This window comes from Bos javanicus, chromosome 5 (assembly GCF_032452875.1).
Source record: "Bos javanicus breed banteng chromosome 5, ARS-OSU_banteng_1.0, whole genome shotgun sequence".
Classification (NCBI taxonomy): domain Eukaryota; kingdom Metazoa; phylum Chordata; class Mammalia; order Artiodactyla; family Bovidae; genus Bos; species Bos javanicus.
The window spans coordinates 109,233,034-109,257,101 of NC_083872.1; the positions used below are offsets into that span (position 1 = coordinate 109,233,034).

Sequence of the window (24,068 nt, forward strand, 5' to 3'; positions counted from 1 at the left end):
AGAGGTGCACCCAGGGAGCTGCAGCTGCTCCCAGCCTCCTGCAGCAACTCTTGGAGCTGGGGCGTGCTTAAGACGGAGTCCCAGCACCTGCCCTGAACGCCGAGTCTGCATCCTATGCCAGCTGTTTTTTGTCGAGGCCTAAGTGACATATAACATTACGTTAGTTTCAGGTGAACAAGATAACGATCCTGTTATTTGTTTATATCGCAAAACAACCACCACACATCTAGACAACACTTGTCACCCCACAAGTTTACAGCTTTTTTCTTGTGACAAGGACTTTTAAGATCCACTCAAAGCAACTTGCAGATACACAACACAATATTGCCGCAGTCCTCATGCTGTGCTTGACATCCCCAGGATGTGTTTATTTTATAGCTGGGAGTTTGCGCCCGAGAGCGCCCCCCTTGTGAAGGGCTCCTGGAGTGAGCCCAGGCCCCCCTGCACAGCCCCCTGTCCTCAGGGCCCGTGTACGTATCACATCACCTGATCGCAGGGTGAGACCCCCTGTTCACAGTCCTGGGGCCACACAGGGCATGTGCACTGGTGGTGGTGGGAGGGAGCCAGGGGTGTGCTAGACCCAGCCAGCCTCCCAGTGCCCTCTCACAGCTGTGGGTCTCAGCTCTCTGAGCCCAGGACTGAAAGTTAAGTCTGTTCAGCCAGTGGAGAGAGTAGACCCCTAGGGGCCCCCGATCTCAGGACCCCATCTCCCGGTTTCTGCCCCACACGAGGTTTTGCTGCCTCCCCAGGAGGAGACCCAACAGAGGCCTTTGACTCAGAGGCCCCCAGGTATGGACACTTCCGCGGGTCTGCAGGGAGACCACTCTTCCTCCCAGCAGCCCTCCTGGCAGGTGGCCATTGGGCTCAGTCTGGCCCTGGCAGCCCCCATGAGGAGAAGCCACGAGTGGGGGGCAGGGTCACCCTGGCCGCTGAGCGGCAGGTGGGGGGCAGGGGAGAGCTGGCCAAGAGGGCACGGAGGTGGGCCACAGGAACCTGCAGAGGAAGGGACAGAACCCACGTTCAGGGCCACTGGGCAGAGCCCTCAGGCAGCCATGTGGGCTCCCGCACGGGGACCAGCCCAGCCCACCAGAGGCCCTGGGGACAGCTACCAGTCAGCCCGCGTCCCCCCACAGGGAACCTGGAACAGGCCAATGAGGAGCTGCGGGCCATCATCAAGAAGATCTGGAAACGGACCAGCATGAAGCTGCTGGACCAAGTGGTGCCGCCCGCAGGAGGTGAGTACCCCCTCCGCTGCCCCTGGGCACGTGCAGGTCCCACATTCCGCCTGCGGGAGACCTGCTTGTTCCGACTGGAGCCTGGTCTTAGCCCGAGGTCACCGGGGAGGCCAGGCAGGCCCCTGGATGCCTGCAGGTTTGGGAGAACGTCAAGGACATTGCAAGGTAGAGGCTTTCCCATAACCTATCGGCTGGGAGCTGTGGGAATGACAGGGCCCTGGGAGAAGGGCCCCTGGGACCCCCTCTTTTGTTCCTCCTGAGGGGGTTTATGAGCCCCCAGGACCCCCTTTTTATTCCTCCTTGACAACCCTGTCTATCTGTCTTGCATATACAATTACTAAAATATAACTCTTGGATTGGCCAAAAAGTTCATATTTTTCTGTAAGATGCTCTTTCAGAAAAGCCCAAGCAAACTTTCTGGCCAACTCAATATAATCAAAGTTTTTCAATGAATAAATGCTTAGGGGCAATTGTGCCCAAAGCTGTGGGCACCTGGAGCTTCAGGACCACAGAAGAGTCAGTTAACAAGCTCAGTTAGGTTTAAAAAGCAAGGTGGGAAATCATTTTGATGGTATGCTAATTTTTCTTTGAGAAAGGAGAGGATAATAATATATTTGGGGCTTCCCTGGTGGCTCGGCAGTAAAGAATCTCCTTGCAATGTAGGAGCTGCAGGAGACTCAGGTATGATCCCTGGGTTGGGAAGGTCCCCTGGAGAAGGGAATGGTTATCCACTCCAGTATTCTTGCCTGGAGAGTCCCATGGACAGAGGAGCCTGGTGGGCTACAGTCCATGGGACCACAAAGAATTAGACACGACTGAAGCAACACCATGCATGCAGGAATATATTTGCTTACTTGCAGAAAGTATTTGCATAAAGAATCTCTGGGAAAATACTCAGGAAATGAATGAGAAAGGTTATCTGAAAGGAAACGGGAGTGGAAGGGATACCCTTCTCTGTACACAGGGCTTTTTGTATATTTTTGTCTTTTTCAACCATGTGCATGGAGAGTATCTTCTCAAATTGAATTGATCACTTCTCAACCTTTTGACTAAGATCAAGTGTATCTATTCTTATCAGTTTAAAAAAGTTAAACAGAAAACCTAAGAAGCTGAGGACGCTCGGCCAGGGTCCAAGCCCCCATTTACCTCCAACCCTCTCCTGCCTTTGCTCTCAGATGACGAGGTCACGGTGGGCAAGTTTTACGCTACTTTCCTGATCCAGGAGTATTTCCGGAAGTTCAAGAAGCGCAAAGAGCAAGGCCTGGTGGGCAAGCCCTCCCAGAGGAACGCCCTGTCCCTGCAGGTGAGGGGCCCTTGCCCCTGGGGACCTGGCACCTCCTCCCACCTCTTCCAGGTTCCACGCTCCCACGGGTCCCTTCCGGAAATTCCGAGCCTGCAGGGGGACCCTCCCCTCCCGCCCTGCCTCCTGCACTCACTGCCCTCTGTAGTTCTGGACTCTCAGCCCCTCTGAGCTCAGGGAGTGGGGGGAAGGGCTGGGGGTCTGCTGATGCCTCTGAGACTGCCTCCCAGCATGCCTGCACCCCCTGTGGACCCCCGGAGCTGGCCTCCTTGGGGAGAAGCAGAGGGGAAGGTGGGTGGCGGGTCAGGTGGGCGCCTGGGCCCTCACACCCTATCCCCTCTGCCCAGGCTGGCCTGCGCACCCTGCACGACCTGGGGCCCGAGATCCGCCGGGCCATCTCTGGGGACCTGACCGCCGAGGAGGAGCTGGACAAGGCCATGAAGGAGGCTGTGTCTGCAGCCTCAGAAGATGACATCTTCAGGGTAGGTGGGCACCCCGGCCGCAGTCTGCAGCCTCCATAACCTGGGATCGGGGCAGGAGGGCGAGTGTCCTGAACCCGAGGAGAAAGGCCTGGGTCTGTGGTAGAACCAGCCCTGTGCCCCCAGCTCTCCCACTCCTCTCCCCACCCCACCCCTGCCACTCCCCTCAGCTCTCCCCACCCCCTCCCTCCGCCTCCATCCAAGCCTAGTCCTTCTCAAGCTCACAGAGCATCACTGGGCCCCGGGGGAACAGGAAGCCATTTTCCTAACGAAGTGTTTCTGAGGAGACACTTCTTCCTTTCACATTGCAAAGTGGTGGCCTTGGAGCCACATTTAAGCCACAAGCCTATTTTGTCTGCCAACCTTTGAACGCATGACTCATTCAAAAAATCTAGACTTCCAGCCTCTCTTGCAAAAATTAGAAGACGTGCGGCATCAGGCAGCAGATGCCTAGAAGCCAGTGGTGATCCGGACTTGGACCATGAGGTCTCCAGTCCCAAGCGACCCCTCCGGCCCTCCACCTTGGGGGATACCGAGGCTGTCAACAATACTAACCATGAAAACTAGAGCCCACTGGGATTCTGAGGCCCTTGTGCCCAGATCTCTTCAAGAACCCCAAGGCACTTGGCTAAAAATCCTACAGCAAGTGAGAAGCTGCCGCCCAGATCTGAGGCAGAGCTGCTCACCCTACCCTCCCAGCCCCGCCAGGCTCCCAGGCTGCAGGACTCGGGGTGAGAGGGGCCCCTGAGGGTCCTGTCGTTGCCATCCTTCTCCCCCTCACTGTGAAACGTGCCTCCCTGAATGGCTCAGGGACACACTAGCATGTCAGCGTGACCCGAGAGACCCCAGCCTGGCAGAGGCTCCTTGCCCAGGACAGGGAGGGAAGCTGGGAGAAACACGGACTCCAAATTCGAAATCTAAGACTCTCCGGGGCAGGAGGCCATGGTTGATGTACTTGCTGTGGTGATTCTCAGAACCACTTGGCCAGCGCAGTTTCCAGCTCACTGAGCCAGCCGGGTCCTTGTCTGTCAATGCCCTTGGCACCTTCTGGCCCCTTTCTTTGCCCCTCAGCCCCCACGAGCCTGCCTGCCCCAGGGAAGGGTCTCCATTCCAGACAGTCGCTGCGCCTGCCCCCCATCCCATTGGTCCCGGAAGGAGGTCCTGTCACCCCTCCACGTGTTGTTCCCCCAGGGGTCTCAGGGGACTGCCTGGGCCCTTCCAAGCTGCCAGGCCCGTGGGCGAGAGGCCTGGTCAGCTGGGTGCTGCCCAGCGCGGTTGAGCTCCCTCCCTACCCCGCGGGCCAGCCCCTTCACCCACCGCCCTCTCTGTCTCTCTTCTCCCGCAGAGGGCCGGCGGCCTGTTCGGCAACCACGTGGGCTACTACCCGAGCGACGGCCGGGGCGCCTTCCCCCAGACCTTCACCACCCAGCGCCCCCTGCACATCAGCAAGGCAGGCAACAGCCAGGGGGACACCGAGTCCCCCTCCCACGAGAAACTGGTGGACTCCACCTTCACCCCCAGCAGCTACTCATCCACAGGCTCCAACGCCAACATCAACAACGCCAACAACACCGCCCTGGGCCGCTGCCCCCGCCCCGCTCTCCACTCCGGTGCTGTCAGCACCTTGGAGGCCCACGGGCCCCCCTTGTCCCCTGCCATCCGGGTGCAGGAGGCCGCGTGGAGGCACAGCTCCCAGAGGTAAGCTAGGGGCGCGGAGGGTCTTGGGAGGAGCGTTTGGCCGGCAGACCCACCTCTTGGCCCTCAAGCTGGGGTGGACCACTGCTGCTGCCGAGACCCCAGCCAGAGGGCAGGTGGATGCTCAGGGAGGCACCGTGGCCCCACTGGCCAGCACGTGTCCTGAGGTGCCCGCCTCTAGACAGGGCAGAGGAGCCCTGGCCCGACCCCTGAGATGTTTGCGTCCTGGAGACACAGCAGTCTCCGCCCCCCTGGCCCTTCTCAAGTCTCTGCCCAAATCTGGCCTTGGGGCCAACTGGGATGGGACAGGGCCCCCCTCTTCTAGAGGCAGGATGCCCTTTGGTGGCGCACTCACCTGCTCTTCCCCAGCCTGGGGCGATTCCTGGTCATCCTGCCAGTGTCTCCAGTCCCCTGGCCTTTCTTTCCTTCCTCTCTCTGCTCCCCGGTGAGCCAGGACTCCCAGCTGGGATGTGCTGGGCTGGTGGTGCCCACCCCACGCTCTGGGCCTCGGGCAGCATTTACATTGGCAGCTCTGGGTTCCACAGCCGGGGGATCCGGCTGCTTCACCCGAGCAGGACAGCGGTGCCAGCAGAAGCTCGGGCCCAAAAGTGACCTCTAACCCCCAACCCGTGTCCTGAGCAGCCTTCGTCCCTTCCAGAAGCAGGCTCCCCGCCTTGGTGTCCGTGCCCCCTTCACCACCACGCCTGAGTCAGCCAAGGCCCCAGCCCTGAGCCGTGTCCCTCCCCTCGAAGCTCAAGGCTGAGTGGGGCTGGGGCCAGCTCTGCCCCCAGGGGGTGCTGCCCGCCTGCTGTGATTCTCCACCCCAGCTCACCCCATGTGCCCCACCACGCCCTCCCCCTCCCCTTCACGCCAGCAAGAGCCTTCCTGTCTCATGTGTACTTCACCCGGGGGAGGGCACCCCCTCCAGGGGAGCTCAGGGCTTACCCTGAGAACCGCCCAGATCCTCCCTGAGTGGCTGATGGGCCCCGGGTCAGAGCTGGACAATGACCCACACTCAGTTCTGAGAGGATGAGCAGAGATGACTCACAGGGAGTCTGAGCATAAAGGGACCCCAGCTCTCAGGACCTTCAGGGAGAAAGATGGACGCAGATGGGAAAGGGGGGCCGGAGACCACAGCTAAAGACCACATGACCAAATGAACAGAAGCCCAGGGCCCAGGGGAGAGCTCAGCCCAGGGTACATTCTGGCGTGAAGGGGTTTAGCTCAGGGGACTCAGGGGACTCAGGCTCATGCCCCTCTGCTCAGAGGAGCAAGCCCCTTTGTGAGGCCTCTTCTCTGTGCTTGGCTCTAAGAATCAACATCAAACTCAAGGCATGTCAGCTATGACCCCAAGAAGCCCCCAGCAAGTGCCCACAGGCCCCACTGTCTACAGCAGCAGGAGGGACAGCCGCTCCCCCTGCCCCCACCCCAGCCCTCATGTAGGATCTGACCACCCCACCTTCCAAAGCACTGTCTCATCGGCTGCTTCGTTTGTTACAACCGAAGCCACACAAACAGACAGCTGTACTGGTGGGGATGCTGAGGCATGGGTGGGCAACGTGACTTGTGCCTGGGGAACCTGACCAGCTCAGAACTCAGATCTCCTTGGATCCTAATCCCGAGGCCCCTCCCCGCATGGAACCCTAACAGGAACATTCCTGGGTCCGTCAGTGGTGGTGGTGGTCCCTACCTGCTGGGGGAGGGGAGGGGCTGGCAGCTGCCGACCTTTGTCTCCACGCTGGACACTTTAGGTGCCCCTCCCGGGACAGCCCGATAGCCATGCTGTGTCAGGAAGAGGCCCCTGGGGACGAGACCTGTGCCGTGCACGTGGACGAGAACGCAGAGCACAGCAGCGAGCCCAGCTTGGTCTCCACGGAGATGTAAGCTCGTCCCTCCCTGGGGAGGGACCCCCGACTCCTCCTCTGGCAGCTGCAAAGAGGAAGGAAGCCCCCGACTCTGGTTAGCTTGACGCTTGCTTGAGAAATGATGCTTCCAGGGAAATATCTAAATGTCTCCCTAAGCTTTTTGACTGCGACCAGACATTGTAAATACAGTTTACAGTGAAGCTCAATAGATACACACGTGCATACCTTGACTGGCTCAGACGGTAAAGAATCTGCCTGCCATGCAATAGACCCAGGTTTGATCCCTGAGTCGGGAAGATCTCCTGGAGAAGGGAATGGCAGTCCACTCTAATATTATTGCCTGGAGATTTCCATGGACAGGGGAGCCTGGGGGGCTACAGTCCATGGGGTCTCAAAGAGTCAGACACGACTGAGCGACTGTCACTTCATACATTTAAGTAGGACTATTCCTGAAACTGCATATTATAAAGCTGACAGCAGAGGGCGCTGTTGGCAGCCGTAACTGAAAACTCCACCAGAGCCAGTTAAAGGGAAGGGTTTTTAAACTGCAGGTCCAGACCTGTGAGGGGGCTGTGACATTTGCTTATTCAGTTACAATCAGCACTCCTAAAAGAAAGCACAGGATGGGACAGGACAGCAGGAAGTAGCGTGGCCAGCGTCACAAAGGCAGCACTGTTTCGTGAAGATTTGTTGCCAAGTCTCATAACTATTAATAACCTGTGACTATTCACCAAGCTGAAGCCGTGTTAGACGCTTTCCTGAGAGAAACGCATCATCACGAGAAACTGCCAGCCCTTCTGGCTTCTGACGTTCCGAGGAGGGAGTAATACATGGCCACTCAGCATCATCTGTGCCCTCTGCGCACACTCAGTGCTCACAGGCCACTGCCCAGCGTGGATGAGCCGGCCTCGGCAGCCAGTGAGGGATTATGAGAGGATCTCAGGGAGGAAAGCAGAGGAGATTGCCTACATAGCTGCTCACCCAGCAGTGCAGACAGCAGGACACAGACATTCAGAGAAGCTAAGGGTCAAACAGAAGCTGGGTCTTCAGGAGTGGGGACAACCTGAAAAGTAAGACAGTGTTACAGGAGGGTGACCAAGCTGACAGTAAGAGGAACGTCTGGTGGGTTTTATCCAGCACCTTCCTGGCTCATGGTCAGCGCAGCCGGAGGACAGCCGCTGCCCTGAGAGCACAGGTGGCAGCCACGTTGGCGACAGAAAGGGCTGAGTGCCAAGGCAGCTCCACTAGGGCCTGTGCAATCAGCCTAGGGCCTGCAGCGGCTGTTTTCAGGGAAGTGCCCCAGGCCCGGGCGCAGTGAATGCAGGCTCGGTGCCTGGGAGTCCGAGTTCAGCCCTCGCGTGCGGCCATCATGTGCCCCAGGCCAGGAGGAGCTGTTTCCCACTGAGTTCCCCCAGGAGCCATTGACTGACTAGACACCCCAAAGTCCCCCCACCATCTGTCACCAATGACCGCATGTCTGTGCTCCCACTGACCAAGGGTGGGCAGGCCGGGAGAGTGTAGGGAGGCACGAGCTTAGGCTCACACTGGGAGGGGCTGCATAGACAGCACCCACCTGTGAGCACGGAGGGGTCCAGGCCATTCCAGAGAGAAGCTGTGGACCGAGAACTGTGTTCCAGCTTTCTCAGCAATGGTGACCAACTTTTGCACACCTGCCAGCATCAGAGGCGTGGGGGGCACACAGGGAACAGGCCAGAGAAGCTGGGAGCTTCTGCTGCCGTGTGGACTATAGAAAACAGCGTCGGGGGTCCCCTCACTAAGAATCAGAAGTCCTGGGGTGACAGTCTCAAGTCCTGTGTTCCAGGCTCTCCTACCAGGATGACGAGAATCGGCAGCTGACTCCCCCCGAGGAGGACAGGAGGGACATCCGTCTGTCCCCAAAGAGGGGCTTCCTGCGCTCCGCCTCCCTAGGTAACCCCATCCCCTCCCACCTCCCTGGGTAACCCCACCCTCTTCTTTAGAGGCAGTCACCCCCTCCCCAGTGATGACAAAGCACACAAGGGGGACCAAGGGATGTCAAGGCCTGGCTGCGATGGCCTCCCAGATGGACCCCAGGGTGGAGCTGGCCTGGGGCTGGACATATGCTACTGCTACCTCTATGCGGGGGGACATCCTTGCCTGGGTGTGAGCTGTCGCAGCCACGTCCTCTTTCCGTGCTGAGTCATCACTTGTGTGCAGGTCGAAGGGCCTCCTTCCACCTTGAATGTCTGAAGCGACAGAAGAATCCTGGGGGAGACGTCTCTCAGAAGACAGTCCTGCCTTTGCACCTGGTTCACCATCAGGTAGCCCCACCTGGGGACAGGCCGCTGCCCCTCCCCCACGGGCTGGGTGCCCTGTGACGAGGAGCAGACCTCCAGACCCCCAGGCGCCCTTCCTGTCCCACACCATGGCCTCATCCCCTCCCCTGCCCAAATAGCCTCCAGGGAAGGGCTCTGCGCACCCAAGGACCGTGTACCCCCAGGCAGGACACCCAAGCGGTCCTGGAGAGCCCCTGGGAGGGTGGAAGGACCAGCAGCTCTCATCTCCCTCCAGTGGCCAGCTGTTCCCTCCCCAGAGCTAACTGTCACTCGTAGCTAGAGCCTGAACATTGAGCAGCACAAAATTCAATCCGTGAAATACGGAAATAACCAAAGAATCTTCGCAACATGGTCAGGGCATAGATATGTCAGGAAAGCAGGTCCAGGCAGATTCAGTAGTTGAACTGGCTCTTGGCCTGAGTGATCGCAAATGAGGGGGTGAAACCCAAGACCCCCAGCTTCAAGCTACTCTTAGGACCTTAGACCCGACGGAGGTTTCCAACAGCTGAACAATCCCCGAGGCCGGTCTCTCTTCTCCCGGCAAATCAGGGTCTAAACTGGACTCTCCCCCACCTTCTCACCTCCTTGATTACGCTTCCTTATCATGGGCTTTTGCTTTAAATGGCTTTTTTATACCAAAGTTGTTTGGTGCCCATCAGGGCTTATAGTCAGCACACGACAGACAGAGCGGCTCTGCCCAGATGAGGGCATTTCTGCTCAGGTTTTGCTCAGCCTGAGTGCTGTCGCCGGAGAACGCGTGGTCTCCATGGGGCTTTCTGGAATGTCAGCAGCTCTCTGGAGGCCCCAGGGAGGAGAGGCCGGCAGGCTGGGAACACCACGTGCCCTGCTGAGGGATTCCTAGGAGCTGGTCTCTCCGTCTCTGCTGATGGTGCCCAAAGGAAGACCCTCCCTCTCTTTGTTCTGCCTTCCTGATCCCCTCCAACCCATCTTTGGCCCTCAGGCTGGGCCTCCCCTCTAGGCAGGGTCACTCCCCATGGCCTATCACATCAGAGTTGATGGAGAGAATACACAGCTAACGGGGGCAGGGCTGGGACTAGAGGGAAGATGACCGTGAGCCCACTGGGCCTTGGCCTTTTGAGCTCAGAGGAGAAGGATCCCGGCTGACTGATGTCACAGGGTCTGTTAGGGCAGTTGAGATGATCCCTGGGTCTGGGTGCATGACTGCGAGGGTGCAAATGCCGGGAGGGGTCAGAGACAGGGACAGGGTGGAGGTCCCCTGACTCATGTTCTCCCATCCTGTCCACAGGCGCTGGCAGTGGCGGGTCTGAGCCCCCTCCTGCAGAGAAGCCATCCCCCTGGGACCCTCCCCCCACCACGCCTCACACCCCCCGCCACACCTGGCCCAGCCTGGCCTCCGCGGCCTGTGCCCACCCTGCGGCTGGAGGGGGCCGAGTCCAGCGACAAGCTCACCAGCAGCTTCCCATCCATCCACTGCGACCCCCACATCGGGGAGCCCACGCCCTGCGGGGTTGTCGGCACCCCCCGGAGGGCCCGGCCCGTGTCACTCACTGTGCCCAGCCCGGCAGGGCCCCAGGGCCGTCCGTTCCATGGCAGTGCCAGCAGCCTGGTGGAGGCGGTGAGTGCTTGGGCAGTGCCTGAGGGCTGGGCAGTGGCGGGGTTCAGGCAGAATGGAGGGGACCCTGGTTCTCCCAAGCACATGGAGCATCAAGTCTGTTGGCCAGAAAGACACTCACTCGGGTCTCCAATCCACGTGAGTGCCCAGCAGGCTGAGGAAGAGCAGTCACACCAGCCAGATCAGTGGAGCCCTGCAGGGAGGGGGCCATGAGGGAACTCGGAGCAGGAGGAGGACAAGAGGCAGGTGGGGAGCAGACTGGACAGGAGGGGGTCACCTAGGCTCACCTGCTGCATCCCCAAGGCCACCAGGAAGGGGGCAGGTGCTTCAGGACAAAAGAGGTGGGTGCCAGGCATGTTCCACACACACACACACACACACACACACACACTGTCCCCGGATCCTCAGCCCCAAAATGCAGCTGGGGCACTGGGCCAGGTGTCACCAGAGAAGCCTGAAAGTTGCCTGGGAAGAGTCCCGTGGGGGATCAGGGCACCCCCGGGGGAGGATCCGGGGGAGCACCAGGCCCGTGCTTCCTCCATGCACGCAGCCTGCCTGCATTTGGTGACGGTGCCCCACCCCAAGAGGTCTCTCCTCGGGCCTGCACGCCTGAGTGTCCTGGGGGCACTCCGTCACACTCCTTCCTGGCGTGTAGGCACATCCACACCCGTGTGCACACACACATGCATACATACACACTCTCTCTTCCCCAAGTGACCCCTCGGAAGCCCCTGCGCCAGCCCCACGGGGAAGGGCTGGGCTCACAGTAACGTCCCCGGTCCCTGTCTCCCAGGTCTTGATCTCGGAAGGATTGGGGCAGTTTGCTCAGGACCCCAGGTTCCTCGAGGCCACCACGCAGGAGCTGGCCGATGCCTGCGACATGACCATTGAGGAGATGGAGAGCGCGGCTGACGACATCCTCAGCGGGGGCGCCGGGCAGAGCCCCAACGGCACCCTGCTCCCGTGTGCAAACTGCAGGGACCCGGGGCCGGACCGAGCGGGGGGCGTGGAGGACGCAGCCTGGGCGCCCAGCGCCGAGCCCCGCCAGGGCGCAGAGGAGCCCCGGGACAGCAGGGCCTTCGCCAGCGGCCTGTAGCAGCCGGGCCGGAGACGCCGGCTTTTTATTTGTCTCAATGTTCCTAATGGGTTCGTTTCAGAAGTGCCTCACTGTTCTCGCGGCCTGGAGTTAACCGGAACAGCGTCTTCATTCATTTCGTGGGGACAAGACCAAGTCGGTGGCCAGGAGAGGAGCAGCCGCAGTCCGTGTCCGGCGGGGGGCGGTGGGGGCGGGGGCGCGGGCACCAGGGAGGGGTCCACCTTGACTCCCCAGCCCTCACCCAAAGGACCCTATGCTAAACGGGTGTCTTTCAACTTTGCTTGTAAAAAACTCATTTTGCACATATTCTGTATGAGCCTCACTGTCCCCATAGAGCCAGGGCCCTGTGCGTCCACAGAAGGAAAGAGGACCCGGCCCCCCCTGGGGAGGAGGAGGCCAGCCATGGCCACCCACGCCACCTGTGTCTGGACTCTTCCTGCCAGGCCACAGTCGCGGGGCCAGGGGAGCGGGCATGCCCGCCGGTACAAGACCAGTGGTGACTGTCCAGCGCGCTTTTGTTTTGGGGTTTGACATTTTTCTTGACAGCATGTTGTAGTTTTCATTTGGGTTTTTTTTTTTTTAATATATAATTTTGTTTTCCCAGGGGGAGGGGAGAAAGAAGAGTGTTTACAAAGTTTTGCAGCCACGCACCTTACTGTCTTCACTTTTGCAAATGTAGATTGGATTTAGTTTTGTTGTGTTATTTAGCGGTCGGTTTCTTTTTCTACGGAGGATTCAGCTGAGCCGCCGTAGGAGGGTTTTATCAGCCATCATGTACACCCAATAATTTGTTATAATTTCCGCAGGTAGTGACAAGATTTTTTTGGTTTGGTTTCCTAATTTAAAGGTGTAGGGTCTTGCACAAGCGTGTATAGTAGTGGGTGCCCGGGGTCTCCGAGTGTGTGTGCCGTGTGTGCGGCGGGTGGTGTGTGTGTGGTGGGGGCCAGTCTGCAGCCGCCAGGCCCCCCACAGGTCCCCTTCAGGCTCAGCCATAGGGAGGCCTGAATCTGGGGCCGTTTGAAAGCAAAAACAAACCACTGTCTCTGCTTCTGAAACGGGAATCAGTAACTGCATTTTCTGTCCCACAAGATATGCAAAAACAATGCAATAATATTCATTTTAAAAATACAATTGTGAGTTGTGTTGGCATTAAAACTGTATTTAAAAAAACCACACAGAAATTTAAGGGAGAAACTCAGAAGGCTTTTCGCTTCGATTTGTTCTATGTAACGTTTCACTGCGTTGATGGTGTTTCTGCTGAAGAGACCGTTATACTTGAATTCAGGTCAGTCTCAGTATTTTACAAATATTTTTTTAAAACTGAATTGCAATTGTGCCAAGCGAATATAATGAATTAAGTTTGTTTTTGAATTCACTTCTTGTATATTTGCTGCATGTAAGTAAATCATTTTGTATTTGGAGTGTGACAAGCCTTACCTTTGAGCTCTTAAGTGCTTTTCTACATGTGGCTGGGAAATGGGACGGCTCTTCTTCTCGCTTGTGTGACGAGTGCCGGCACTACCCGTGTGGGTCCCATGCAGGCTTGGGCATCGCTGTTTTGCATATCTTGTGTTCGCTTCTGTTTGCCTCCACTTTCCCAATCCTGGGTGTGGGTGTATCCGTATCTTGCTTTGAGAGACCAGGACTCATCTATTCCACCCTCACTCTGTCGGCTCTGCCCCAGTTCTTGGATTTGGGATTTCTCCGGGGACAGCCCCGCACCGTGAGGGGTCGTGGGGTGCCCTGACCAGCCTCTTCCATCACAGGCAGGCACAGGGCCCCCTCCCCCAGGAGAGGTGGCTCACCTCACTGCCAGGCATCCCCCAGCACAAGCGTTCCTTAGGAATGTGTCCACTGACCAGGAGGGTGGAGGAGAGGGAGTCCTCGGCTGGAGCCAGGCAGCAGGTGACATCTCGTCCACCCAAAGTCAAGGGCATCCGACTCGCTTCTCCACCTTCAGGGTCTCCTCCAGGGTCTGCCGTCATGGTGTGGCAGCCACAGAGGGAGCAGGATTGGGGGTGGCGCGTGGGGAGCTGGCGGTGAGGGTGGGACTGGAGGCACTGGGGGGCATCTCTGTTGGGTGCTGAATCCTCAAGGAGATTCCAGCAGTGAGCATTGAAACGTGACCAGTTTGGGGAAACAGGACCCAGGCATTCATCTAGACCCTCCCCGTCGAGTCGCCTCCAGTGCCTGGCTCGCCCAGCCCATCTCGGTGCTGACTCGTGTGAGCAGCCCCTTCCTCTGTAAAGATGTGCTTTGCTGTGATGGGCTGATGCTCAGCCCCCGGTGAACGCAGGCTGGGGACAGCAGGCTGCGCCCTGTTCCTCCAGGCCCAGCCCTTCCCATCTCAGGCTGCTCCTCGGTGCCACCGTGGTCTTCTAGACCTTTCGTTCAAGTCCCTTGTCCCCTTCCCCCGTGTCTGCCTCGGCCACTAGGATGTCAGCTAGGGTGGAGAACAGAGCCTTTCGGCAGTGGTGCCTGGTTCCCGCTGCGCATTTGGCCCCCGGGTGAGAAATACGGGCCCTCAGCGGGCCTCCCCCACACACCTGCACACACATGGCCTCCTTGTACTGCCTTTCATTTCTGTTTTGCACTTTCCATCTGTGCCACCAAGTCTCACCGGCCAGCTCGTGCTAGGCTCTGCCAATGGCGCCCTCATCCCATCTCACACCGCAGGCCTCCTCACTGCCTGCTGGTCTGTCGGGAAGACCTGTCCAAGGAAGGGTCTCCCTGGGCCTGAGCGTGGGCCGGGCTAGCACGGGACGGACATGTGACACCTGTCCTCCTGAGCCTCGTCCGCAGCATGGTCCCCATCTCTGCACCTGACATAGCACCTTCTCAAAAGCAGAGCCATCGAGTCTTCTGAAACCCTCAGGTGGCTGGAGAAAAGCCACAGTAGCCGAGGACCCCACGCGCCTGAAGAGTTTGGGTCCAGGGTTCGTGAACCTGGCTTGTGTTTGTCCACTGACAGGCAACCTCTTGTTTCCACCTTGATCTTACAGTAACTCAGGAGCTTTTCTCCTTCCCACCCCCTCCTAGAAAGTTCTTTTTGGTCTTGGGGAAGAAAGGGTGATTTTAAACCCCCAGATTTCAGCTTGATTCATGTGTTTTTCTCAGCTTCCATTCAGAAGCTCTCTGTTCCAGTCGCTTCCTTCATCTCAGTCTGGCTGGACCCCAGAGTCTTGTGCACCCCATCTTTATCCTCCTCTGCGCTCTGGCTTCCAAGCTCTGGGGGTCATCAGGAGCTGCCCATCACGTCCTCCCCACCATCCCCCGCTCAGACCATCTCCCCAGCAGTCAGCTAAGGGCACCTCGCCCTCCAAGTCCGATGAAGCGTCTTTCTGAGGAAAAGGAGCCCCTGGAAGGAAGAGTGTGGAGGTCATGGAGGGGGTGAGGCTGTTTTCCAGGGGGCGGGTGATAGCACCTGCCCCCACCCCAAAGGCCAGGAAACAGAAGGGACTTAGAGCAGCACAGGGAGGAGGTGGCGGGAGCGGGGATCAGTGCTGGCAGCCTTGTCACACCTCATCACAGATGTGGCTAAGGGACGGTGGTAGCCTCTCCCCGCCCCGCCGAGGAACCTGCAGGGACAGGCATGTCATGTCTGAGAGGCAGCAACGGCCAGGGAAGGGCGACCCGGTGTCCACCCTCCAGGTGCCCAGGCCAGGCTCTGGTCTGCGGCGAGCACTAGCACAGACCCGAAGGGAAATGGGGACACAGGGCCTGTTTGACCCTCGTGTCTGCAGCTTCTTTCCATGGAAACGTCTGTGGTGACTGCCCACCTTGGCTGGGACGGTAGAGGGGCCGAGACCCCAAGATCTGCTTCAGAAGAAGAAAAAATAAAATTCCGCTCTAGCTTATTTCCCAGCCGAACCACCCTCCCTGGACGTGTGTGGTGTCTGCCCCCGCCGCCCGCTCCTCTGCGGACCCCCTTCCCACACGTGGGGCGTGGGCCCTGAAGGCAGGCGGGGGGCGCAGGGAGGGGCGACCTGAGGTCACCCCGGGAAGCCAGTGTCCAGCTTTCCCAGCGGCTGTACCATCAGGGGGACCTGCCTCCCTCTCCCGGTGCCCCCCACCCCCACCCCCGTTTTCCCTCCACCCCCAGTTGGGTGAGCGGGGGTGCCCCGCGAGCTGATTCTGACATCGTTTATTTGTGTCTTAATTTATTTTATTTATTTTTGTGTCAAAGCAACAAAGCACTGCCTTGTGGGGCCAGAGAGCAAACTATCAGGTAAATGGGTTTTGCCAGGCTTCCAGTTGTCGGGGAGATGCTTGAGGCACGCCCGTGCACAGGTCTACACACACTCATGTACACACGCACTCACCTGCACACGTGCTCACATGCACACACACGTGCACACACCTGATGGGGGCAGACGCTGGCCCTCCCAGGCTGATCCTCCTCTTAGAAGGCTGAGCACCGGCTGCAGAGAGAAGCAGGGGTTCCCCCACCCCGGGCAAAGGTGCCCATTGGAGTGACTATAAACTAAATGTCGTTGCCCTTCTAGAACATTCCACCACCCCTAAAATCGAAGTTTTCCTGCCGTGAACTCAGGAGACTTGGTCCACAGCCAAGGGGTGGGTGGGGGGTACCCGGGGGCCGCCTGGAGTGTCAGTAGAGCCCCCTCCTGGGTGGTTGCCCCGGGACATGCGGGAGGTACTATGAGGCTGAGGTGGGCCAATGGCTGGAGCCTCAGGGCGGACCCCGAGGCAGCATTGTCCCCAGAGGCTCCCTTTCTGTGGGAAATGTGGGAAATCAGGGACACCCGGGCCCTAGCTCAGTTCACCAGGTGACTGAGGAGAGTTCAGGCGAGCCCGCGGCCTGCAGCCCTTTGTGAGGCATTCAGGTCCCCATTTCAGAACAAGTGGCCTAGCTGGGATCCGGCTCTCAGAAAGGCAGCGGGACACTGAGCCCACGTGAATTAACAAGTTTGCCACCTGGGATCGCTTGTTCGTGAGAAACAGTTTCCTCCAAGGTCACATCAGAGCAGCTGTGGGGTAGAGGCTGTCTGTGTTGGGGAGTTGTGTCTGCAGGTCATGTCTGGGCACAGTGGTGCCTGCTCACCACGTGGCCCTGAGGCTCCCACGCCATCGTCCTCGGTGCCCTTGGGTCTGTGGGCCGGGATGAGGGAGACAGGATCTGGCCTCTGTCACCCACTCCAGCTCCTGCAGGTCCTGCTTCCAGGAGCAGGGCTGGCCAGGGGAAGCTCCTGTGCGTAGATGGGTCCCAGCAGGCAAGCTCCCCGCCCAACACCTCCAACGTGGAGAAGCCACACCAAGGCTTGAAAGGGAAACAGAACCTGGGACTCGAGGGAGATGGCTTGTAAACAAACAGCCCAGTGCCACGGTCTCCCTCACGAGGTGGCCCTGAGCCCCAGACGTGAGGCCCTGGGGGGCCTGCCTGTATAGAGTGCATCCCCCGCCCTCAGAATCCGGCCTTGACCTCCCACCCGATGACCTGCTTCCTGCCTTTCCCCTCCGCATCCCTTTATTCCGGAGCCCTGTGCAAGGAAGCTCTGCTCCGAGGCTGAGATGTCCACGGTGAGCAGGTTTGGCCCAGTCTGTGACGTGGCAGTGAGAACCACCCGTGGAAAACACATCCACTAAGGGTGAGGGTGGCAGGCTCCCGCTGGTGAAGCGCCAGGCACTTCTTTCCTGTTTTATGTGGGTGCCCCTTGAGCCGCCCAGCCGAGGTCCTCTGTGCGGGAGGGTCCAGACGCAGCCCCTCTGCTCCTCTCGTCCCGGCTCGGAGTCCCCCCAAATCCCCCCACTCACAGAATCACGCTGGTTCTCAGACAGTCAGCGCCCCCCCCCACGCCCCCCACACCTCCCTGCGGGCCCTCTCATGTTGTAAATACTGTTGTACAGTTTGTAACATCGTCACCTGAGTTGGTGGCCTCGCCCGTGTCCCTTCTCACCTCGAGAAAGGCCAGGGCGTCGAGAAGAGCTTCAGGGCCATCTCTGTGAGACGCTGTGTATATTCCTGTAAGATTGCATTTTTATCTAAGGAATGATGTTATTTAAAAAACAAAAAACAAACAAAAAAAAAAAAACAAAAAACAAGAATTGCAAATAAATTTCTTAACAATGTCCTCGTTGGCTTGGTCGTCTTGCCCTTCTCACCGCCTCGACCGTTTCCTGGACTGGCAGGACCGTTCTTAACCCTCCACTGACGTCTAATCCCCAAAGGGGAAACTCGGGGACTCTGACCCCGGGCATGGTCTCCAACCTCATTGCAGTAACTCACTGCATCCCCTACACCTTCCTTTCGGTTAATGGTCAAACGTTGAAAGGGGACAGAAGAGAAGAAATTAAATGGATGATCCACAAAATCCAGATGCTTCTCCTCTACCCACCATCATATAGAAAAAGGCACAGAACTGGTTTTGAATGAAGCAAGGACAGGGAGAGGGGAGGGAAGGGAACAAGGGGTGGTGGGGAGAGGAGATCATGTACATCAACGTACTCTGGGTTCTCCCCAGCGGTCCAGTGGTTAGGATTCTGCGCTCTCACTACGGACAGTACAGGTTGACTTCCTGTCAGGAAACGAAGGCCCCACAAGCTGCAGGGCCGGCCCAAAAAACCTGTATTTTAAATTACTTTGAAAGCTATAAGCATGCAAAGTGAAAGTGAAAGTCACACAGTTGTGTGCGACTCTTTGCGACTCCATGGACTGTACAGTATTCTCTCCAGGCCAGAATACTGAAGTAGGTAGCCTTTCCTTACTCCAGGGGATCTTCCCAACCCAGGGATCGAACCCAGGTCTCTCACATTGCAGGTAGATTCTTTACCAGCAGGGCCTCAAGGGAAGCCCAAGAATACTGGAGTGGGTAGCCCATCCTTTCTCCAGGGGTTCTTCCCTACCCAGACCCAGGGATCAAGCCGGGGTCTCCTGCATTACATGCGGATTCTTTACCAACTGAGCTATAAGGGAAGCCCTATAAACATTAAAGCTTCTTTCTTATTATTAAACTGATTCAGCTGCTAAGCTGCTAAGTCACTTCAGTCGTGTCCGACTCTGTGCGACCCCATAGATGGCAGTCCACCAGGCTCCCCTGTCCCTGGGATTCTCCAGGCAAGAATACTGGAGTGGGTTGCCATTTCCTTCTCCAATGCATGAAAGTGAAAAGTGAAAGTGAAGTCGCTCAGTCGTGTCCGACTCTTAGCGACCCCGTGGACTGCAGCCTACCAGGCTCCTTTGCCCATGGGATTTTCCAGGCAAGAGTACTGGAGTGGGTTGCCATTGCCTTCTCCAACTGATTCAGACCAACCTTCATAATTCCCTGTGTAAAACTAACCAGTCCCAGAAACAACATCTTAGTTAGAAAAAGTTACAGATCATCCTCATGGACAATTGAGTCCATTCCGGGAATTCACTGCTCTCCCCACTCCTCTGCTGGAGCCCCACCCCCTACTCCTACCCCGTACCCTGAGCTCTGGAGTCCAGGCTCAAGAAAGGTGAAGGACTCCTGTAGACACTGCTTGTCCAGCTCCGGGAGGAGGAGCTGGGTGGGCACCCCCCAGGAGCTGCCCCTCCAGTCACAGTCAGCAACAAGGTGTTACCAGCAATGACAAAGTGCGTGCCAAAGCTTGTAAATGATACTTTCGATCAGCTGAGACAGACTGGAGACTTGCCCTGTGATTAATCTGTTCTGCTTGGGTTATGAATGCCTCCTTGAGTGGAGTAAGGGAGCCAGGCCCCACCCTGGGCGTGGTCAGCCTGTGAGAGGCCCTCATTGGTGGACAGCCTCCCTGCTGCTCTGCTCTCCAGGGTCAGAGTGCAGGTCTGCCTGGGCTCCGGCCTCTTCCCCTCATCAGGCCTGCTTCTGCTCACTTCTCCCTTTGTCCCCACAAGGCAGATGTGGTTATTGATCTGATTGCCCAAAGAACTAGGTATGAGTTGGGCCTTGTTCATTGGAAGGACTGATGCTGAAGCTGTAACTCCAATACTTTGGCCACCGATGCAAAGAGCTGACTCATTTGAAAAGACCCTGATGCTGGGAAAGGTTGAAGGTGGGAGAAGGGGACAACAGAGGATGAGATGGTTGGATGGCATCACCGACTCAATGGACATGAGTTTGGGTAAACTCTGGGAGTTGGTGATGGACAGGGAAGCCTGGCATGCTGTGGTTCTTGGGCTCGCAAAGAGTTGGACATGACTGAGTGACTGAACTGACCTGGGCCTGTGAGGGGACAGGGACACCTGACATTCCCCTGCCCTTGCCGCTTCCTGCTTCCACGTCGTGAACAGAACTATGCCCTCATTCCGTGCGCCTCCTTCTCTCTCCCCATCTCCACGTGGCTTGCCGGGTAGGTGGCCTTCATGGACCCTCAAGCCCCTGCAACCCTCTCCTCTAATGTTGCCTTTTTAAAACCTTTCCCTGAAAGCAAAGGGAAGGCCAAGTCTTCTGAGCCTGAGTGGCCCATTCTCCCCACCTGTCCCCACATTGCACATCTTGCATTAAACACTGTTCTTTCACCACAACCCATGAGAGCCTGGAAGATTGGCTTTACTGCGCCCGGGCAGGTAGACCCAAGTCTGGTTCAGGACAAACGAAAACAGATCCACAGATACAGAGAACAAATCAGTGGTTACCAGGGGAAAGGAAAGAGGAGAGGGGCAAGGTAGGTGCTGGGGAGGAAGAGGAACAAACTGCTATGTATAAAGTAGATAAGCTACAAGGATATTGTACTGCACAGGGAATTAGTCATTCCGTTGTAATAACTTTAAACTGAGTGTAATCTATTAATGTATTGAATCACCATGTTGTACACCTGCAACTGATACGATATTGTAAATCAACTACATCTCAGTTTAAAAAAAAAAAAACACCTGATTATTGATACGTAATCCTTGTGCACACAGAGCTGTAGCTCTGTGGCCTGGGGTAAATCACATCATCTCTGCAGGCTTGTTTGCAGGTCTATAAAACCCACGTCACCACCCCACAGATGGTGGTGGCAGTGGAACCTGGCCAGGCCGGGCCTTGTGTCTGCAGAGCAAACAGGGTTTCCCCCTCCCCTCTCATCTGGGTCTCAGGCTCCGCAGGCTCATCCGTCAACCTGCTCTGTGCAAACCCAGAAATGAGCTCCGAGGAACTGAATGAGCACCTGGATCTGAGAGCACAGAACACAGGTTGGGGGGGGCGGTGCTGAGCTCCTCTCGGCCTTGCCCGGAGGGTCACTCTGCCCCCTCCAGCCAGCACCCCGGGACTTGCTTTCCGAGGGATCCCAACTCCCCAACAACCATTTCCCCCTTGGGGTCTGACTTCTGTCCCTCGACCCCAGTGGGGCTGCGCCTTCACAGCTCAACAGAAGCCTCTCAAGGCCTCCACCCTGGGTCTTTCTGAGTCTAGAGCCTCGGGCAGGGGTGGGCCTGGGGGCCTGACAAGGGTTGATGAAACTAAAAGCCTTGCTTCTCTGCTGGTCACCAGGTGATTGGACTCCGCAGGGACTGTAGGGAGACAAGCCGAGGTGGTGGTTTCATAACCTGGACCCTTTAAACAGGTATATCGCACACAGTATGTCAATAGATCTCTACAAAGCTGTCCAAAGGAAATCAAGTAATAAGGCAGCTAGCCTCGTAGCCTCCTGGTGCGATGTCCTGTGAAATACGCAGCATCACCTGGAAGGTGCTCTTGCCAAAACGTTTCACCTGAATCAAACTGAGCCTTCAGACCTCACTCCCTGTCTACAGGAAGTGCAGGGAATAAAAAAAGTCATGCGGAGACACCACCAAGAAACTGCCAGATGAGTAGAAAGTGTGGAATATTCAATATCATTTTAAAAACAAAACCAGCTAGGGAAATGTTCTCAATTGAAAGAGGTGACGTCACCTCATGCGTTGTGAAACTGCAGTGAGCCCTGGTTTGAGAAAAGCAACTGTGAAAACACGTGGGGCACGATTTGGAGAATTTGAACAGGAACTGAACGTTAGGAGGTTCTTGTTCATTTTCTTCTGTGCATAATGTTTAGGTAAGCCGTCCTTCTTCTTAGGAGATGCTTGTTGAAATATCTGGGGGCAAACATCATATCTGCAATTTTTCAATGTTTCCAAGACACACAGCCAAGTGCTCTAACACCAGAAATGCAAATATGACAAGCGGTTAGCAAAGACTGAACTTTATTCTTTTCCAAAATGGCTTTGGAGAGTCTCGGTCCTTTGAGTTTCCACCCAAAGTTTAGAATCGGCTTGTCAATTTCCATGAAAAAAGCCGGTAGGATTTTTCTTTTTAAGGTTATTATTTATTTACTTATCTGGCCATGCGACATGCAGGATGTTAGTTTCAGGGATCGAACCCACTCCCTCATGCAGGGGAAGCACAGGGTCTTAACCACTGGACCACCAGGGAAGTCCTCAGCCCAATGAGATTTTGATTGAGAAGTACTCTCCAATGAATTTACACTCTGCTGCCCTCCAGTTGAGCACACTGCCCTCCAGCACATTGCTGACAATCACTTCCGCAGAGTTCGACAGGACCCCTCAGCTTCATGGGAATCCCTTCTGATTTTTCTGATTCATCTTGCCCAACATGACTTTCTGTTCCATCTACATCCCTCTCCTCTCTTCCTTCAAATTTCAAGGTTCCCTTTTAAAGCCATAAATTTAATCATTATTCCTGGAGGTGGGGATTCCCTGTGCGGGGAACCCCAATCCAAGAGGACAGAACATTTAATTCCTTTCCTGAGCTCACCACATGCCCCACCCCTGCTCCCTGGGCTCTGCCCTGACTCTCTCTGACCTCAGGCAGGGATGGACTCTCTGAGAGCCTCAGTTTACTTAACATTAAGTGGAAAGATTAGACTAAATCTGTGCTGTGGTTTCAACTGTGGCAATGGTTTGATTTGGTTTTGTAATCACCAAAACTCCTTCAAGATTCTGATTAAATCTATCCAGAGAAAAGTACACTCACAAATAAACATTTTGCAAATCATCTCCAAGAGTTTACAAACTTTGCAGAGCCTACCCACAGTCTTCATGCTAGCAAAGTAATGTTCAAAATTCTCCAAGCTAGGTAGGCTTCAACAGTACATGAACCAAGAACTTTTCAGATGTTCAAGCTGGATTTAGAAAAGACAGAGAAACCAGAGATCAAACTGCCAACATTCGTTGGATCATAGAAAAAGCAAGAAAATTCCAGAAAAACATCTACTTCTGCTTCATTGACTATGCCAAAGCCTTTGACTGTGTGGATCACAATAAACTGTGAAAAATTCTTCAAGAGATGGGAATACCAGACCACCTTACCTGCCTCCTGAGAAACCTATATGCAGGATAAGAAGTAACAGTTAGAACCAGACATGAAACAAAGGACTGGTTCCAAATTGGGAAAGGAGTATGTCAAGGCTGTATAATGTCATCCTGCTTATTTAACTTATATCAGAGTATATCAGGCAAAATGCTGGATTGGATGAAGCTCAAGCTGGAATCAAGATTGCTGGGAGAAATATCAATAACCTCAGATATGCAGATGACACCACCCTTATGGCAAAAAGTGAAGATGAACTAAAGAGCCTTTTGATAAAAGTAAAAGAGCAGAGTGAAAAAGCTGGCTTAAAACTCAACATTCAGAAAACAAAGATCATGGCATCCAGTCCCATCACTTCATGGCAAATAGATGGAGAAACAATGGAAACAGTGAGAGACTTTATTTTCTTGGGCTCCAAATCACTGCAGATGGTGACTGCAGCCATGAAATTAAAAGATGCTTGCCCCTTGAAAGAAAAGCTATGAACAACCTAGAAAGCATATTAAAAAGCAGAGACATTACTCTGCCAAGAAAGGTCTGTGTAGTCAAAGCTATAGCTTTTCCAGCAGTCATATATGGATGTAAGAGTTGGACTATAAAGAAAGCTGAGTACCGAAGAATGGATGCTTTTGAACTGTGGTGTTGGAGAAGACTTTTGAGAGTCCCTGGACTGCAAGGAGATCAAACCAGTTCATCCTAAAGGAAATCAGTCCTGAATAGTCATTGGAAGGACTGATGCTGAAGCTGAAACTCTAGTACTTAGGCCACCTGATGAAAAGAACTGACTTATTAGAAAAGACCCTGATGCTGGGAAAGATTGAAGGCAGGAGGAGAAGGGGACGACAAAGGATGAGATGGTTGGACAGAATCACCAACTTGATGGACATGAGTTTGAGCAAACTCCAGGAGTTGGTGAGGGACAGGGAAGCCTGGCGTGCTGCAGTCCACGGGGTCTCAAAGAGTCGGATACAACTGAGCGACTGAACTGACTGACCCACAGACTTCAGTTTAATAATCCTGTGGCTAACTGCCTTTTATTTTTTTTCAATAGCTCTCTCTGGCTCTAATTCTAATTCCGCTTAAAAATAGAAACAGGAAAGTAGCAATTTTCATCCCTGCTCAAAACATACCTCCAAGAAAAAAATAGTGGAGGACAAGGAAGCTGGAGTGCCGCAGTCCATGGGGTCACAGAGTCGGACACAACTGAGCGACTGAGCGACAACCAAGAATGGTTCTGACATTC

At 55.8% G+C, this 24,068-nt stretch overlaps 1 protein-coding gene across 15 annotated transcripts in view; it reads left to right on the plus strand.

The window, feature by feature from the left end:
- CACNA1C (calcium voltage-gated channel subunit alpha1 C) overlaps window positions 1–13,015 on the plus strand; it is a 459,914-nt gene extending 446,899 nt beyond the window's left edge. For all 15 annotated transcript variants that reach the window (XM_061418379.1, XM_061418380.1, XM_061418378.1 and 12 more), the window contains 9 exons: window positions 1,134–1,235; window positions 2,411–2,538; window positions 2,883–3,017; window positions 4,360–4,712; window positions 6,461–6,589; window positions 8,397–8,503; window positions 8,771–8,874; window positions 10,157–10,486; window positions 11,277–13,015. In XM_061418379.1, the coding sequence (XP_061274363.1) occupies window positions 1,134–1,235; window positions 2,411–2,538; window positions 2,883–3,017; window positions 4,360–4,712; window positions 6,461–6,589; window positions 8,397–8,503; window positions 8,771–8,874; window positions 10,157–10,486; window positions 11,277–11,579 (1,691 nt within the window). In that variant the 3' untranslated portion in view covers window positions 11,580–13,015. The remainder of the gene's footprint in view (window positions 1–1,133; window positions 1,236–2,410; window positions 2,539–2,882; window positions 3,018–4,359; window positions 4,713–6,460; window positions 6,590–8,396; window positions 8,504–8,770; window positions 8,875–10,156; window positions 10,487–11,276) is intronic.
- Window positions 13,016–24,068: the final 11,053 nt, after the last annotated feature.